Source organism: Nothoprocta perdicaria, unplaced genomic scaffold (assembly GCF_003342845.1).
Source record: "Nothoprocta perdicaria isolate Ctin4 unplaced genomic scaffold, notPer1 scaffold_23, whole genome shotgun sequence".
Lineage (NCBI taxonomy): Eukaryota > Metazoa > Chordata > Aves > Tinamiformes > Tinamidae > Nothoprocta > Nothoprocta perdicaria.
Window position 1 is genome coordinate 429,651 of NW_020455455.1, and position 18,666 is coordinate 448,316.

General features: G+C 43.0%; 1 protein-coding gene across 1 annotated transcript in view; it reads left to right on the plus strand.

Moving 5' to 3' along the window:
- Positions 1 to 18,666, plus strand: part of CDK6 (cyclin dependent kinase 6) — a 109,902-nt gene that overhangs the window by 41,647 nt on the left and 49,589 nt on the right. Inside the window, exon 3 of the mRNA XM_026039430.1 lies at positions 5,121 to 5,288. Coding sequence (XP_025895215.1) covers positions 5,121 to 5,288 — 168 coding nt within the window. The remainder of the gene's footprint in view (positions 1 to 5,120; positions 5,289 to 18,666) is intronic.

Genomic DNA, 18,666 nt, shown 5'->3' on the forward strand with positions numbered 1-18,666 from the left:
AAATACTGAGGTCAGTGGTGAGTTGATTTCATCTTTTTTTACCTAACCAAAACCTATTAGGTGATTGGAATACTGTGTGATAACCTGGCGATGTTAAGACACTGGTACTAAAATGTGCTTACCCCAAAATGTGTCACTCTTCTATACATCTGTGGTACTATTGTACGAAATGGATGCGCAATCCTCAGGATACACAAGCAAGTCTGTGCAGAATAGTGACATGTGCAAATTTTACCAAATTGACTGATTATGATCTGGTTCTCTGAACAGTATTCCATACTAACTCATTTAGATTTTTATCTAATCTCAGTTACCTCTGCTTCTACTATAACTAGATCTGTCTTCAAAATGGTGTTTCAGAGACTCTAGTTTCTCATATATTTTATCTAACATTTTAAAAACAGGCTGTTTTATTTTAGTGTTTCTGCTTTCTTGCTGTGTGGGTAGGGATACCATAGCCTTCAATGGGGTTCTTCAAAACACTAAAATGCGTAGGTACGTAGATAGGTGCATAGTGTGTACGCACAGCAATACAGCAGCAACCCTGTGTTTTCTGCAGGAACAAGTCCAAAGCTGAATGTGTGATACAGAGCAGGTCCTCAGAATATGAGGACTGTGGATATCCTTTGGACACCTCCCCATCTYGAGGCATATTTTTTAGCATTTTCTGCAAGCTGTCTTCACCCTGGCAATTTGGTAACCCAGAATCCTTCGTCCCTCTCCCTGTGTCCCGACCCCAGGGTTCCCCATCACCAGTGCTCCATCTAGGCCGGCTTGCAGGAGGGCTCCCTGCCCCACGCCAGGGCAAGTTAAAAAAAAAAATCACTGCATTTCACTGCATTTAACAGGGAGTCACTAAATTATTGCTAATGCCTTTAGGATTCAGTGTAGCAACATTAATCATGTCTTTTGCTATTCATGTATCTGTCCTATGTAATTCCTCAGGAATGTCTCTTTTTTTTTTTGGCATTAATTAATGTTGACTGTTTGCTACAAAGTATAACCATAGAAGTGCTGTAATTATTCTGTTTCAAAAATAGGCCCCGGAGAATGCAAAGACTCTTTTAAACTTCCATTCCTGCATGTTTAGAAAACATCCTTTAAAATGAAGTTGGTGGCTGGGAGTCTCTGCCTTGTCCCGTAGGCCGGGGGAGGCTTCAGGAGGCTCCTCTGCCACTCAGGGGAGACCCTGAGGTTCGGAGCATCCCAGTGCCAGCCGGCACGGGCCCTGCTGCTCTGCTCTGCACAACTGCAAGAGGACAACCCAGGCGCAGGGAAGTGAAGGGCTGTGGCTGCAGGAGGCAGGTTGTTGCATGGGTTGCATGGGCTGAGGGRCAAAGAGGTGTTTGTAGATTCCCAAGGACTGCAGCATTTTACCCAGCGTTACACACAACTGCATAAGAAGAAAAGGAAAAAAAGCAACTTTCCCATCTCCTCCCAAAACTCCAAAAGCCTGTGTTGCTGTACAAATTCAGGGTCTGTCAGCAGCTGGGAAAGGGTCTGCGCTAGGCTGCTCTGTTTGGTGATATGAACAAGGACATCTATGTGTTTCCAACGCCTTYCTTCCTTTGGGGTCAGGAACCTGCATCCTGGTCGCCCGGGGGAATCTGGGTCTTTCCTTCCAGACCAGGGAGCGGTTGGAAGATGAAGATTTCAGCTCCACAAAACGCATGGCCTGACTGGGTGACCCTGCCTCTTGCGTGGGCTCCCAGCTGCTGCGCTGGTGCWAGTGGTTTCGCCAGCTCACACAGCTCTGCAGTCCTCCTTCCAAGCACAATATGTAGCCTCTACACACTTCCTACRTAACTTTGGTTTTATTGGATAGGTGCTTGAATTATTTAGTTAAGGACTGTGCCATCTTTTAGCTTAGGCAGGCGCAGCAACTGCATCTGGAGCAAGTCAAAGCCATTTGAAAGGCCTTGGTGTGTGAAAAAGTTTCATTGCTTCCCTCTATTGTACACTTGGCCTAATAATAAATAAATATAAATTAGTGAGTTTTCTAGAGAATCTGGCTATAGTTATACAAAGTGTAACTTAATACGGCCAAAGGACAGTTGTTTTTGCTAGAAGGCAAGGTAGTGGATGATGCTTAAAGGATCAGAGGGGTGTCCCCAAAAGTGGTGCCTTGGGAGGGATTTCTGGATCCGAAGGCCCCATCCCGGGCCTCATAGTCCCCCAAAAGGACACTATACAAGGGATATTTCTGCACATCGTTGGGACTTAAGGTGGGATGGTGCTTGAAATGCTCATCACAAGTTGCTCTAGACATGTGGTGCTGATAAAAGAGCAGGCTGAGGGATGCCACCTCTGATGCCACGTTTGGTGGAACGTGGAAAAGCAGCAGCATCTCCATTACAAATTTCACCTCCAGCTGCTTCCATTATAAGACTTTCGTAAAATTAAATCTACATTTTGTCTCCAAGGAAAGTGTATATTTCTTCAATGCGTCTGCAAAATGGCTCAGTTTTCATCTGAGTTACAGATAAATGTTTCAGGTTTGTGCATAGATCACACTGCAAAATGTAGCCTGAAAAGTGAGAACAATGTAAGACCATGATTACCTGAAGGCAATCACAATCTTGAAGACCTTTTAAATTTACCCTTTCCTAGTTCACTTTTCTGCTGCACACCACATTTTTTTGTGTGTGTGTTACAAGAACTTTGGTAAATTGTATTCATCTTCTTTTAAGTCCTTTTGACCAAGGGAATAGAGATGCCCAGTTTCCATTTTGAAAAACATTTTTTCTATACCTATACCTATACCTATACCTATACCTATACCTATACCTATACCTATACCTATTTTTTCTATACCTATACCTTTTCTATACCTTTATTTTTTCTAGAAGAAAACTCAGAATTTAGAAGCTGAAGACATTACTTGCAATTTGCAACTGGAAGAGCAGAATTGCATTCACTGTGAGGAAATATGAAACAAAATTGTAAAAGTTGTGGGGAAAATGGTGTTAATGTGTTTGGTAGCTGCAGGAATGAGTTTGCATTCAGGACAAATGAGTATGATGCAGAAATGTCACACAAAAAAAGGGACTAAACAGTGCTTTAGCCTAAGCCTTAAGTTGTTTAAATTCATTTCTTAGTTTCTCTGGTATTATATCTGCCTCTTGAATAAAACATTTAGGCCCAAATTCATTGAAACAGCTAAGTACATACTTAAGATAACCACATGCTTAGATATATCCCTATGTTCTTCATCACTGCAAGCTTGATCCAAACACTGTTGCGATTTTGACCTAATTTATAATAGCACAGACTGACCAGATAGGGCACGTATTAATTCTTCTGATGCTTGAAACCTGCAAAACATGCAGCCCCAGCTCTTCCACAGATTTCTGAACTGCACAGGGTCGGTATATAGAGAGCTGATTCTGTATGCCCTGTATTTTTGTCTTTAGAGGAGCAAACTCCATTATATCAAATATCATATATCATTAATATAATATCAATTGATATGATATCAATAATATCATATATTATACCAAAATGATGAGATCTCTGGTCTTCCTGTGGAAGTAAAGGCAGTGAAAGACATTAGCTGGCAGGGAAGAGAGATCAGATTACTGTCACCCCTCAGAGATGGTTATAACTAGTTAAACAGTGTCACCACTCAACGTTGTTTCTCCATCATTAGGCTCCTCAGATCGAGACTAATCTTTCTTAAGTGGCCTACTGTTACAGGCGTTTATAGCAATTATAATATAGGTGCTTTTTTATCATAGATCAGATTGCTCCCAGGCTTAATATCTGTGAGTTTTGTAATATGGATGATCAGAGAACGTTGCATGAAAATAAGAATTTTGTATTGAATTACATAGCAGACATCCAAAAATGCATGCAGCTGAAGCAGTGTTACAAAGTKGAATGTTTTGAGCTATTAAAATAGCTCAAAAAACCCTTATACTGACAACAGTCCTTTGAACAGTGKGCTTTGAATATTTTCTTGAAAAACAAGTGTGAGGATTTCCCAGGTCCTGTGATGATCTCAAGAGGGATCCATAGAGAAGAACAAAAGCAACCAACTTCCCTTCATCCTTCTGTTTTCTCTTGTTTTTTGGTATCATTTTGGTTGCTAATAACAGGATGGGAGGTCAACCTGCTGCATGGGTAAAGTACAGGGCATGTGTCCCCAGCAAGCACAAAAATGACTTTCACAAATTGGTGTCAAGTGCCCAGAGCAAAAACAATTTTTCTTTAACCCTTCTGCTTCTTGCCTTCTTTTGTCTCTTGTCCTTTGTTTCATGTCACAGCATCTGCTTGAAACAGTTTTGCCAAAATAATTTTCACGTTGACAGTATCCTCCCAGTTTGGAATTCAGGGGATTTCTAGTATTTAGTTTTGAGTCTGTTTGTCCATTCCTTTTATCTTACTAAGATTGATGTAAAACAACGAGTGCAGATGAAACACTTTCCTAGGCGATGTCCTCAGAGATGTCATGAAAGATTGCATCTCTGTAATATAACAGAAGGCAAAACGAGCCCTTGTTACTTACGATTATTACACTGCTATGGTGCCAGGCTTTGATCTGCGAGTAGTTCCTGTCCTATTCTGTAAAGTCTATGCAGTAGATTTTTCTGCATACATTTTTCCCCCCGTGACATTAAATCCTGACAACACAATCATATAATCAACTTTTCTGATTAAAATATGTCCTGTGCCTGCTGAAGGGAATGATAAAATTCCACTTCAGTGAAGCAGGACAAAGCATCGACTTGTGAGACGCAAAGTGCTCGGCGCTTGAGAGTTAAGAGCAAAAAGCTGCTATGTGTTTTTCTTCCTTGGACAGCAATTCTTTTGAAGTTGTCCTGGGATTTATGGGCATGCTTTTGCTATTTCTTCAAAGTGCGTTGACCAGGCTTTATACTTCGATCAATCAACCTCAAATAATTCAACTGGAAACAATACATTAATGTGATAAGTACACCTGCTCAAGTCAGCTGGCTCCAGCAACATCCTGCCTGCTTTATATTAATAGGTGTTTTTATCTCCTGTGCACATACTCAAGGCAGTACTTACTCAAATTAGTTTTGCAGATTAGGGCAGCGAGTTTACTTGTTTGCCRCTTTGTCTTGATAATTACATATTGATTTCCTCTTGGCATTTAGGATATGATGCTGCAGTTGTTTCGGGGACTGGATTTCCTGCATTCACATCGCGTGGTGCATCGGGACCTGAAACCCCAAAATATCCTTGTAACCAGCAGCGGGCAGATAAAATTAGCCGATTTTGGCCTTGCACGAATCTACAGCTTTCAGATGGCTCTAACCTCAGTGGTAAGTTTCTGGAAGCTTTTGTTTTTATTTCAGTGCAGTAGAGTGCTTGCTTTCTATGTTCATGTATTTGTAACTCGTATTATAACTGCTTCACAGCCTTCTCTGCTGTCAAAGTTACATGTGTCTGTGGAAAAAAAGTGTTTTTCCAGCTAGGACTGAAGCTGTTGTGGTTACTTTGTAAAAGTAATCGATTACTGATTACCGGGTCTATATTGAATCACGTCTGATTATCCAAGGACAGGCATGCACTAGTGTTCCAGAGCACCTTCAGTCCAGCTTCTGTGGTGATACTGTCTTCTTCTGTACATTGAGCTAGAGAGGAGGAATGGAGGTTTCCCAGGTGTCTTGTCTTGAGCTAAACCTTTTGCAGACGCCCAGGAGCTGTTCTGGAAAAGGCTCGCGGGTGCTCCCGAACCCGCGTGTGTCAGCGAGCCAGGCCAAGCAGGGCCACGCTGGGGCCGTTCGGGGTTGCCGGCAGCCCCACGCGRAGCCCTTGGCCTGGCCAGCTGCTGAGAAGCACCCCCAGCATCTCCAGCCCCTGCCACCGCTGCCCTGGAGCTCCCGGCAGCCCCGCGGATTTGAAAGCTCCTTGCTCCTTGCTTTGAGCCCGGTTCCGCGCTCGCTGGCCCTGCCTCCAGGGCAAGCAGCTCTCAGCTAGGCCCGGCCTCCGCGGGGCTAACGCGGCGGGCCGGTCAGCAGCGTGTGTGTTGGGTGGCACTTGCTCTTGCTGCCTGCTCGGCAAGTCTCTGCTTCCGTTTTCTATTCTGAGGTGATGGCAGTATCACTTATGCTAAAGAGAGGGAAGGGGGAACTGCTGAAAAAAGAAACTGAAAGGAGTCCGCGTTGCAGTTTACATGGATTTTAGTAATTAGCCAGCCTCACACTGATAAAAAGCTATCCACTGTTATTATTAGTTACTGTAAGAGCCTTACCACAGTCCTGTAATATAAGAATGATTCTCTGGGTTCTGGCTTCGGTGTGAATGAAGACAGGAAGGAACAGAAAATGATACCATCGTGCTGCTAAACATAGGAAGGTATTGTCTTCACATGAAACATGTAACTGGCAAATGCGCTCGGTTGTGTTTTAGCGTTGTCTTTTCATTGCTTGTAAGGATGTAGCCTAATCCAAAGCAAAAAGAATCCCTGCTGAGGTCGGTGAGGACAAAATACATTTGAAGAAAAGGAGAAAAAGGTTCTTCTTGAATTGCCATAATTTTTCATTTCCAGGCAATCAGTCAGAAATGGTAGTACACATTCACTGTCTATTTCCATTGATCCCCAGTTTCCTCAAGCCAAAATTATTGAATGCTGTAAGGCCATCAGCAGAACTTTCTTGAGAAATTCTACATAAAATGAGGAAGACTGAGCTGGGCAGCCTTCCAAAAGTGCTCATGTAGCCTACAAAGGGAGTGGGACCAAAAGTCCCATCCCAGAGTGCTTTCCCTGAAGCAAGAACATATTAGCTAGGCTCCGGAGTAGCTGTTGGCTGTGTCTCCCAGCGCTGCTGTGGATGGCGTCGCTGAGGCTAAGGGCTGCCCGCGTGCAGCGTTGTGCTGGGTTAGCACAGCCATTCACCTGCCACTGCAGCTACACTAAGGGTTGCATTATTCCCTGAACAAGACTGAGCAAAAAGTGTGGGTGTAGGCAAGGATAATGGCTTTCACATCCACAGCTTACTCTGTTATTATTTTCTTGTTTAAAAATCACACCTCTGATTGATTGAAGTCACTGTGCTGAGGCAATATTCATGCTGAGGGCAGGCCTAAGAAAAGTGACACTTTGGTAAGGTGAAAAAGTTAATGTCTTTTGAAACACATGGTGTGTAACAGCCCGAAAGTCAACCTTTGGCTGGCTGTGCAGAGCCAGGTAGAGGGGAGCCTTGCTTGCAATGTAATCTAACTGGTTTTAGATGTTGGACTTCACTGCTTTTACAGACTGCGTGGTGGTTAGAAATGTAATGCTCATTAGTTGACGTGGTGAGAAAGGCAATCAGTTTTCCTTATCTAAATGTAACTTTTATCTTTGGTTAGCTGCTTTGGCATACTAATTCTTTTGTGTTTTCACCCCCATTTAAAGCCAGTGCAGGAAACAAGACTTTTGAAAATCTCTCTTCGATTTTACTAAACATAAAAAGGTATTCTTGATCTTACTATTTCCAAAAGTAAATCTAAATCACAGYTCCTAGATATCCATTATCCAGATAGTGGATTGCTTGTGTTGACTTCAGAAAGGCCAGATTTGTCTTGGAAGTATTTTCAGAGAAAAATCTGCCTTATGTAAAGACAGTATGTGACTAAACCCACGTCAGCAAATCCAACTGCTAATTTTGCCAGGATTTGGTGTTACACTGAACAGAGGCTGAAAGGCAGGCTACTTGCAGCACCACTGCAATCACAGGATCACAGAATGGTTGAGGTTGGAAGGGGCCTCTRGAGATCATCYAGTCCAACCCCCTGCTCCAGCAGGGACACCCAGAGCACGGGGCACAGGGTGGCAAGTGCCCTGAGTCGCTGCCTTCAGCAGGGAAGCGTACAGCAAGTTAACCTGCCAGAATCATCTTCTGAGGCGCCAGGCATTCCCAAGATGCAGCCTCATTCTTTGCTCAAAAGAAACTCTTCAGATAGGAGAAGAAGAGCTTGCCATGGAAGTAATCCAGGAAAGACAGATCCAACTCCCGTGCTCTGGGTGCTGCAAACAGTGGCTTCCGAGCAGTTATTTCCACAATGCAGTTGTTTCCACAAAGAAACCTCCTGCTATTTCCTTCAGTAAGTGAATCAAAGATTGAAACCCCTGGGACAAAGGCCGGGGGAGCCCGCAGCAGCTGTCGAGCTGAGACAGGGCTGAAGGTGCCATGCAAGGAGCCGTGGTGCCGGGGGCTCTCTTGTGTGGGTGGCCACACATGCTTCTGGTTTCCTACAAAGTGGAGCTTTTCTTCAAGTGTTACTCTCAGCCCTTGGGAGAAACATCAAATTGGCTCCGTGATAGCAGAGAAGGTCCGTAGGAGGGAGAAGATGGATTCATTGGTGGCTGCGTAATTTTAGAGTTCGATGGCAAAAAACATCACTTTTATTCCTCCAGTTCAGAAAAATGGGTGCTCAGTTCTGACCTTCTCTGAGCACAAGAGTAAGGGGCTGTCTTGCAAATCTGAAGTTATCTTCTGAAGAAGGAACAAGGCATTAATCTGTTCTCTGTTGGCTGCTAACTTACTCCTGCTGCTTGCTGCTAACTCACCTTCTCACATGAGCTGCTTACCATCTGACTGTCTGGAAGAAAGGAGATGATAGAGATGAATCGTGACACCCCAGAAGGCTGGAGGAGCCAAGCAGGTCCAGCTGCCATCGCGGCGTCTACACAGAGCCAAGCATGGCCAGGGCTTAAACCATCAGCTGCCTTAAGGAACCTGAGCAAATGGTAGTGTTCAGAACACATTCATAACACTCTAGAATGTGTGCCTTAAATAGATGGCAGCCCCGCTGAAGGTGCTTTTTCCCATGAAATGTGAACAAAATTCTTTTGTGTTTTCCTTCTGAAAGCTAACTTTTCAGAATTGCTGAACATCAGAAGGGAACACATATCATTTTCCCTGCTATACCCTTCACTATTTCATATTGGCTCAGCTAAATTGATCATTAAAAGGAGAAAACGCACAAAAAAMCCCCACATTCTTACTGTCAGTGAATAATTTTAGATTACGCTAGCATTTTATTTGAGTGTTTCTTCAGGATGAAAACTTTCCATCCATTTCCTGGCAGTCACTTCAGCACAAATGGTTTACATGTCACATCATGCAGGAACTTGGATTTCATTTTGTTGGTATAGTAGCAAAGGAGCATAAAATAATTTTCACTAACTGGGCTTACTTTGTAAAAATAAATATATAAATTAGTTACAGCAACAAAAACAACAACAAAAAAAAGATAGAAAAAAAAACCCTCTTCCAAAGAGGAATGAGAACTTTCCTGTTTTCTGCCCACTGTTGCATTGTAAGATACTAATAAATACCACCTGTTAGTAAATAATGTAAATGCAAACTCTTGTTGGAGCTAAGAGTGTAGTTGAGGGCTTGAAAACAGCATGGTGCAGAAAGTTTCTTTGGCTTTGGGTTCCTTTTTTTCTCTTTCCTTTTTTTTGGCAACTCTTTCTGATACTGTGCGTCCTGAAATGCACGTGTTTGTCTAYGTGTGATTCACCCTGCAGGGACTGTCCACGCGCTGGGCCAGCCCGGAGGCTGYTTCAGTACATCTTGAACGTGAGCTGCACTGGGTACCCTGACATGGCTCCAAAGGGCCTGATTCCCCGAGCTGGTTAAAGCTCATGCTTAACATCTAGCGTAGAAGAAGAGATACAAAATTAACTGCAGACTTCCTCTGGTGAGCCGGAGTCAAAATCTGCTCTGTGCTGAACAGAGTTCTCCAGTGGAATCAGCACGTTGGCCCTAGATTTTATTTGGTACAGAGTTTGATAAGGATGTGAAACTTGCTGCCGGTGGGAGGTCAGGGGGAGCCCTGAGCCGTCAGTGGCGTGAGGAGCACAGGGGCTCCAGTCCCTGCCTTGTGGCGTTTCTCCAGTTCACCAAGATGTCCCTGGAAAGGAGGAGGAGTCACAGACGGACAGTCAGAGGAGCAAAGTACATGTTGTTGAACTCGAGGGCTGCTCCTGAAAGGCTGTGGTTATTTGGGAATAATTAAATTGGTTTGCTTCTTTAAGGAAAATCTGCCTTCCCTACTAATACAGAGTTCTCCATAAAAAATCCAATATCTGGCTTTCTGAAGAAATGAGTGAATTTCTCTGGTATTTCAACATCTTGATAGCTGAAGAATCCTCTCAAACAATCCTGAACAATCCTCTCAAACAAAGCTGAAGAATCCTCTCAAAATTGCACCCTCTCAAACACCCACCCTATAGGAAAGTTATTCCCATCACATAAAATAAAAAGTCATTTATTTCCAGAGCCATCTTATGAATAAAAATCATTATCGACAGTACATGGACAGTAATAACTGCAGCTGACTGAAAGCATCTCAATGTATATTTAAGCTGACTTCACTGGGATCAGGTATTCACCAAGTCGGCTCAGTTCTAGGTGAAAGTAACAATGAAAAAAAAAGGACTGCTAAATGTAATAGTTGTATCAAAGACCAATACAGAAACATGCACGAAGATAGGAAATCCAAAGAGTAGCAGTTGGTTTTATTCATCCCCATTATGATCATGGAAGAGCATATAGGATTATTTTCAAAACTGACTAATGATTTTTGTCACTCAGCATAAAACATTTCCAAGTTTTTAAGATTTATGCAGAAGCGCGCTGCTGGATGTGCTCACAGAGACACAGGATTGAGGGCAAGGCTGTTATTTTCAGAAACACATCCCAGAACTCATATTCAAAGGGAGCAGTTGCCCAGGCCGTGTAAGTGGATGCAGCAAGTGCAGTCCTGCTGCTGAGAGGATGCTCCTCTCCCATCGCTTCCCCTGCGCCAGCCTCCGTGGTCACGCGCGTTCAGCTCAGTTGCAAGTGAAACCCAAGGGCAGCGGGGCTTCATCTTCATCTATCGTGCACTAAGATCAGCTCATCTGAATCCCTGTGTGAACGAAAGCCTTGATGCAGAGAGGAGGGTGAGCAGCAAAGGGCCAGCCCCTGCTCCCCAGAGAGAGCCCCGTCCTCCATGTCTTGGAGCCAGGTGTGAAACCACGAGAGCCCTCGGTGGAAGATCTGCTCAAGTAGCTCAAATCCAAGGCAGGAGCGCGTTTCCCGGCGTAGCTCCTGCTGCCTTGCCCCGTTTGGAGGACGTTGCTGTTCACACCAGGCTCCCAGCCTGGGCGAGGAAGGGGCTGCGAGGCCGGTGGAGCCGGGGCTGGAGCGCAGGGCTCGGGGCCGCGGCCGCCCCTCCGGAGCTGCAGGAATGCGGGGAATGCRCCGCTCTGCTCTGGTGCAGGCCCACGTTTATCATAAGACAGACGACAAGCCTGTCTTTTAATCTTTCAAAGAAGTAAATTATTTCACAGCAAAAAAAGCAAATTGGCTCTACATGGGAATATTTGCTATGCCAAAAGAAAAAAAAAAGCTGCTTTTCTGAGCTGTAAACATTAGAATATGTGTTAGGTGATTGCGGAGTTTGTCCAAGCTGAGCTGTGGATGTTTTACAGCCCTGTGACTTCACCTGTGCAGCCTTGCAAAATAAATCTGCCTTGTGCTGATGGGAAAAGAAAAAAGAAAAAAAGAAAAAAAAAAGGTACAATTCCTAGTGCAATTCGTATCAGAGCAAAAGGAGGTTTCTGCTGGGTCAGACCAGAGGCTCACTGTGCTCAGCATCAAAGGACAGTGGGCAACAGAAGATTCTTAGGAAGGGGAGTAAGAACCAGCTTTTTCCAATGCAGAATCATTTACTTTTTAATAGTTACTGAGGTACCCATCMTCTGTGAATTCATCTAATTCCTTCCCAAATCCATTTATACTTGTGGCTAGTTCACTTCTGCAGTGTAAGAAAAGCTCTTTATTTTGCTTTAAGTCTGGCACCTGATAACTTCAGCCGAGTTCCCCATAATTCTCATTTTGTGAACCATTCCCTTTTTATCTYTGGGTGAAATCTGGAGTTATTTTGCAGCACTGCTGCTCCATTAGTGCAAGATAAAAATCCTTAGTGCCAATAAGCCTTCAGGTCCTGATATGAAGTAAAAATGCAGTGCTCTSCATCTTCTTTTTTGCCTCTCTCTATTTTCCTGCTTTTTCTCTTAAGAAGGTCCAACAGATACAGTTAGTAAGGGTGCAGCACCAGCTCAGAGTTTTCATAGTAGTGCCTGGCGATCTTACCTAAGGAGGTGGGAGAACTGAATTCAGAAAAACCAGAGTCCCCTCAGAAACAAGGGGGTTATGTGTGTGTGTGTGTAAAGAGCAGCAGAGAAAGGCACCGAACGAGTACTGTGGATTTTCTCTATATTATGAAAGAGCATCCTGCTATTGTGTGACCTTACTTCTATCTTCTGTTTTCGGATTTGAAAATATGTGGTGCATTTCCCCCACCCTGTGATTTACATCTCCATGGTACTATTTTTTTCTGTTGATTTAAGCGGGTCTGTTTTTACATCGACTCCCRGAGATAATTGAGTGGGTTGGATTGTAAAAGCAGTTTGATTGTTTGACAAGGGCTCTCCCTGTCTATTTACAAAACTGTTCCCACATGATTTTAAACCATCCTGAAATACTAAAACAGGGCCTCGGGTTATGCTCTTATCAGAGCACACAAGGGGAGCAGGCTTGGGCCTGTTGGGTGCTGCAGTGTGAGACAGCTCAAATGTTACTGGAAGGGAAAACAGGGTCCTCCCTGTTGGGGCTAGTGCTGTTCTCTCTGCRATGGAAATGCTCTTAGGGCTTTGTATATAATAAAACCAAGTCTCTGGCACTTTGTTTAATGCTGCTCTTCAATATTCCCTTGGCACTGGCCAATGTGCTGCCGGGGAATGTGTTTCTCACCCAAAAGGTCCCTTCTCACTGGAAATTCAGGTGCGCCTGAAAGACGTCGCTCTTCGCCTAACAATACGTGGGGTTTGTTCCGTGTTCCTGGCTTGGGTTTTCAGAGGCCAGAATTGTGCTGCAAAATGCTCCAGCCCTCTTCTGAGTCAGGCAGGGTTGTGCTCTGTTATGTCACTGCTAATGTTTTGCCCGTGTTAACTTCAAATGTGCCAAGAAATCGGGATTCCATCACTTCCCATGGGAGCCGGTTCCAAAACCTCTATATAATCACTCTCAGAAAGTTTCCTTGATGTCCAGCCTTCAATTTCCCATTCTTAATTTAACTCCATTATATTCTTTGTTATTATATGCTGAATGGTAGCAGATGTCCAAGGCCTTGTAGCTGGCTTCCTGCATTAGAGAAATCAGTTACATATTGCTGTTTACTTTAGTCCCTGCAAAAAGTGAAAAGATAATTCGTTTGCTTAACAGTAGAAGTGTATTAGTCCCAGCTCATCAGGATTTCAGTAAAGAAGAGAGTACCAATTCATTAATCTAGATTTCTCTAAACTTCCCATCTATTCAAATTAAGTGGATAAATATAGATGAAAACATGTAATCCTGAAGGAAGAACTGTTGAGCTAGAAGATGAATTCCACAGTTTGGGGGATCTAACAAGCAGCTCGGAAACAAGCTACAAAGATCACTGGGTGGCTGTGAGTCACTGGTCTGATGCATGAAAGGAGCAAATGGAAATTGAGGCTTTTGCATGAAGGATGTTTTAGCAGAAATAAGCAAATACTGAAGCCACAACCCAAATTACTTGGTAAGACCCCCATCTAGACTACTGTGTGCTGCTCCACTCCCCTCTGTTTCATTTCAGACACGAGTGAGTGCAGGGCAGGGCAGGTTACTGGAATGATCCGGGAAGGGGGAACCTGCTTTCTGAGAGGAGAGAAGAGCCCGGCTTAATTGAACGAAATGAATCATGAGAGGAGATACAATTGGTATCTAAAAACATCATCAGGAAGTGAGCCAGAGAAGGCGAACACGAGTGAAAGAAAAGAACAATGTTGGCATAAACAGCAGTTAGGTTAAAGTAGGCACAAATAAATTTAGGGTGGAAGCTAGAAAACAAGACATGAGTTTTTGAAGCAACCTACAGCAAGACCAGTGCAGACAAGAAAAAAGACTGATTTTAAGAAAGAGCTTGACCAGTTTCTATAACGCAGTTGACAGATGTTCATGACTGAGGCAGGCTATTCAGTTCCATGTTTCCGTATTTGTCCCTTCAAGATTTTATGTGCATTATATAGTCAAACATATCAAAGTTAAAAAAATTCTTTCGTGAGCTCCACCCTGAATAGAAACAGCTTTCAACAGGTCAGAAGACTGGCATGTCACAGCAAAATCATTTTCCCAAGCAAGAAGGTGATCTGCTTAGCAATATTGAACGGAGGTAAAACAAACAGTGGGGATGGCCTCATAATGCAAAGGCAAAATTAAAAGTTCGCATGAGAGTGCAAAGCATTAAAGCTTTGAAATATAAAGCAGAAAGACAGGTCACTAAAGTGGTCTTACTACAGAAGTGAAAAGATGACCCAGAAGTTTCCTAAATAGGGATGAAAGGTGATCTGAAGGCAAAAATGGAATCTTTGTTGGGATAGTAAATTGAAAATGTCCCAATGGACTGGGAAATCTGGTTGTAACAGCCCCATCTGGAAGTGGGCTGAATCYGGTAAAGTCACATCCACAGATGACAACCAACCTGATTGCAGCAGATCACTAGGTTTTCCTAAAACAAGGGAGACCAGAAAAGCTTGGACCAACTTGGAACAACAACAAAAAAAAACTACAACAGGAACTTGAGCTGAAAAAAACAGCAGAAATCACTCTGGAAGCAGAGTGAACACGTGGTTGTGAAAATGGACCTGCTAGAAGACTCAAAATTTGTATCATATTTTTGCTTAATGTATAACCTTAGTGGATGTGGATACCCAGACCCACTGGGAGCTGAGAGCTACGGAAAGAAAGAAGAGAGGAAGACTTGAGGAGACTTTTCTTCTTACAGTATGTGGGTAGCATTGAGTCTGACAAGCTGCATTACTTGTGACTGGGATTTGCAATCAAGATCAAAGAAAAGCAGCAAAAGGCACTTTGTGGAGCTGTAAGATTTGCCATGAAACCTGGGTATTTCCTTGCTGAAGGGAAGCAGAAGATGACACAGTCACCACACAAGTTGTTTATCAGAAACTACAGAAAAGTTCTGTATTTAGAAGACCCAAGGGAAAAGAAGATTATGATCTGATATATTTATCATTTGCAGACAATTAGAAAAAAAATACGAGTTTTGATTTATAATACAAAAAAAATTGACATCAGTGCCAAGAATAAGAATGACTTCAGTTAAATGCARTTGTCATGATAAATGACAACAGAAAGTTTTTTAGAAATACAGAGTCAGTTAGGATGTAATAGCAGAGTTATCTACTAAAAACTCCCCATGTAGCTCAGGAAATTCCTCTAGACTGAAAATCAGATCTTGGAGGCTTCAGTAGTGGCTTGAGTTTTTGTTTAGGTCAAACAGATGAACTGTGATAGCAGACCCTATTAAAATGGGCTGTAGACACTACTAAAATGGGCTGTTAAAATGTACAACTCGTACAATGAAATGTTGCTGTGCTGCCCAGGGCCACAGTGGTAATGGCACAGACATCTTGCAGTAGCCTTCTGGTAAAAAAAAATAAAAATAAAAAATAAAAATAAAAACACTAAGGAATGGCTGCATCATATTTGAAATGTAGTAAATTTTTGCTTTGGACCAGGATCAGATTTTTGATCATTGTGAACACTGAGTGACAAATAGTGGATGATGGAAAGAAAAAGAAAACTAATGAGCGTTACAAAACACAAGCCAGAAAATGCAGCAGGTACAAGCATGGGAGAAAACTCTCCTGGAGAAAAAAGAGGGAAGATGGACACCTGCAAGTTCATGTTGATTCTGTTGAGGCCATGTTGCAGATTAAAGAGAGGAATAGCAGAGCACAGACTTTCTGCTTGGGCGGACAAACTATTTAGTTTGATTTAACAAAGATATAATGTTGTAGCATGTGGGCCCAGCATAAGATTGTAACCATGGAACTGTGCTACCCAAAGAGCTGCCTCACTGCTGACCAGCAGGAAAGAAGAAATAAAAGAAATATGTTGAGCCTGTGATGTCCCTTCAACTGGTTCTTGAGCCTGTCCCTTAATTCTGGCTCAGAAAAACATGGCAACACAAAATAAGGCTTTGTATGGCTGGTCATATCCAAAATGAGTATCCTGTATGCTGTCGTACTTGTTTTCCACTCTGCTTGTTAGCAGTGGGTGATGTCAAATGCATCCGAATGCCAGGGGAAAATAGACTCACCTACCGAAGCCAGTTGTGTGGGTGTGCAGAGCAGAGTGCTGGGCTGTGACACTTGGTGTGGCTGGTGGAGCAGGCAGTTCCAGGCACTTCTTTCTCCTGTTCTGCACAGCTGTGTGTACGGTGTGTTTAAGGTAAATGGCCTCTTTTGGGAGCAACTCATCCTTTTTAACAGCYGTACTCATAGCACCAATGATCTGAAAATATATGGGTTCCAATCTGCAGAACCAAAAGAAGATACCTAGAAGATGCTAAACCGCTTCCAAAAGGTGCCTTTTATGCTCAGCACAATGGGGGATTTTCCACTAATGGCRAGAAAGTTGCAGCTGCACCGAGCTGTGAGCGCCACCGCCGCCTCACGTGCGCGGAGTTTTGTGTTCCTGTTATAGAAAGTTTATTTCTGCGTTGACCGATTTCAGGTAAAAAGCTCTATCCGTGGACACAAAAGGATGAGTTGGCACTTTCAGTGTGGGAAATGGTTCTCGGGAATTCTTCTGCCTTTGCCTGTCTGTATTTCAAAACCATTTGTGTTTCACATTGGGCACAAATCCTAGGGCTTCATGGCAATATTCACCACCACAGACTAGAAGACAAAGATCTCAGCTACAGAGAGCGTGACTTATCATGCTCTTCCGAAGCAGTGCCTAAATCTATACAGTATTGTCCTTCATTGGTGTGGGGGAAAGTTTGAGGTCAGGACAGACCATGTGCCTTGGTGAAGCACTAATTGCAGGCCCCAATTCCTAAATGAGGAATTTGTTGTCAGAGATACATATCTGCTGAGAAGCTGCTTATTTGCTACTTATTTGCAGAAGAATAGTAGTGATTGAGGAGATCRGTGGGATAAAGATGGAGAAGCAGTGGGAAGCAGTGCAGAAATGCACACTAGTAATAGCCATCAACAGGAGTCTATAGAGTATCTGTTGAGAACGGAAAAYGTGTCTCCTGCTCTTTGATTTCCACAGAAACAGGACTATTAACACCTTTCTTATTAAAGAAAATAAAAACATACTTCATCCTTCATGCCTTCCATCATGTCTTCACATCTTCTCTCCCCTGTTCCCCTACCCTCTCACAAAAATAACCTACGAGTGCCCCATATTGAGTATATGCTCAGGCAGAAGAGGCTATAAACTAATACAGCTGAGCTTGTTCTATTCTTGCAGGACAAGGAATGTTTCTCTTCTCTGTATACATTATTATACACACAGCCAAAAGATTCTGAGAGTTAGAAAATACCAGGCCTAACTCTGTCGGACACATTACCCCTAAAAGTAAGGAATAAGCTCAAAAACGGAAGCTATTGGGAGCTGTCAATGTGCGGTATCTCTGCGAGTACCATAACCCAAAACTCGATTTTCTAAGGGACTTAYACCACTTACGGCAGCAGTTTTCAGAGGCCGAGAACGCAGGATTTTGAATCCTCTTGGAATACCAATAACAATGAGAAACAAACTAAGGGCTGCTCTGTGCGGGCACGACTCCGGCTGATGAGCTTTACAGCAAAGATAAGCTATCATTTAATTGGCTCCAGCTTGAAGCCTGGCACTTCTTAGGTGAAGCTCAGCTTTTAACTCCCTTGTGTGATCCGCTAGAAAGGATGGATGACGGTATTTCCATCATCCCCCCAAATGCTACTTAAGATCCTTCGTCAGGGAAGACAATGGTTTCTGACCTTTTCTGAAGTGCTCTCTTGACAGTGGGACAGAGTTCTTCAAATGGAAGGAGGGAGCAGGGCATGGATTTCATACTAGTGCTCATAGCGACTTTGAAATCTAAGCAGAAAGACAGAATCTTTGCATATTTTTTATTTCTTGGGTTTTTATTTTTTAGAAGGTGTGTATCAATCAAATTTAAGTCACTTTTGGTGACAATTCTATATTTTTGATCATCTTCAGTGACAGTAAATTTCTTAAGGTTCACTAAGGCTAATTTCTTCTAATGTTCATTAATGGCACTGCAATTTGGCTCCCTTGCAAGYAGGTATATTATCCATCTCTTCAAAGAAGATGCTTCTGTCCCTGTTACTGTCATTTTAGTGGCAGGAAAAAGTTCAGCTGCAAGGGTATGGGTCTGGCTGATGCTCTTTACCCTGCTTGTTTGGAGGTATGTTGGGCAGGTTGGTTTTGTGGCCGGTGCTTCATGTTACATTTGAAAGGTCAGAACCAACCAGATCATTCTTGAAATGTAGAAGATTGCTGAAAAAGTTGACAGTCTTACTGTATAGTTTATTATATTGAGTTGATCTAGGTGCCATGTCTACAGTAAGAAAAAATATAACTCAAAGCATGCTGTTAGTATAACATATAAACCAACAGCAGCAGAGGTAGATATGCATCTTCCTAATGTAATGGCATTTTCTGTAATTTTGCATATTTATATTCAGTTCCCATAAAATGAAAAACAGCTTTGGAAATGTAGCTTAAAAATTGGAAGCGCTTTTCCCAGTTTACATTTTTTTATGGCTATTGCAGTAGGTCATAGTGGCCACATACTTCAGCTGGTATAAATCAGCACAGC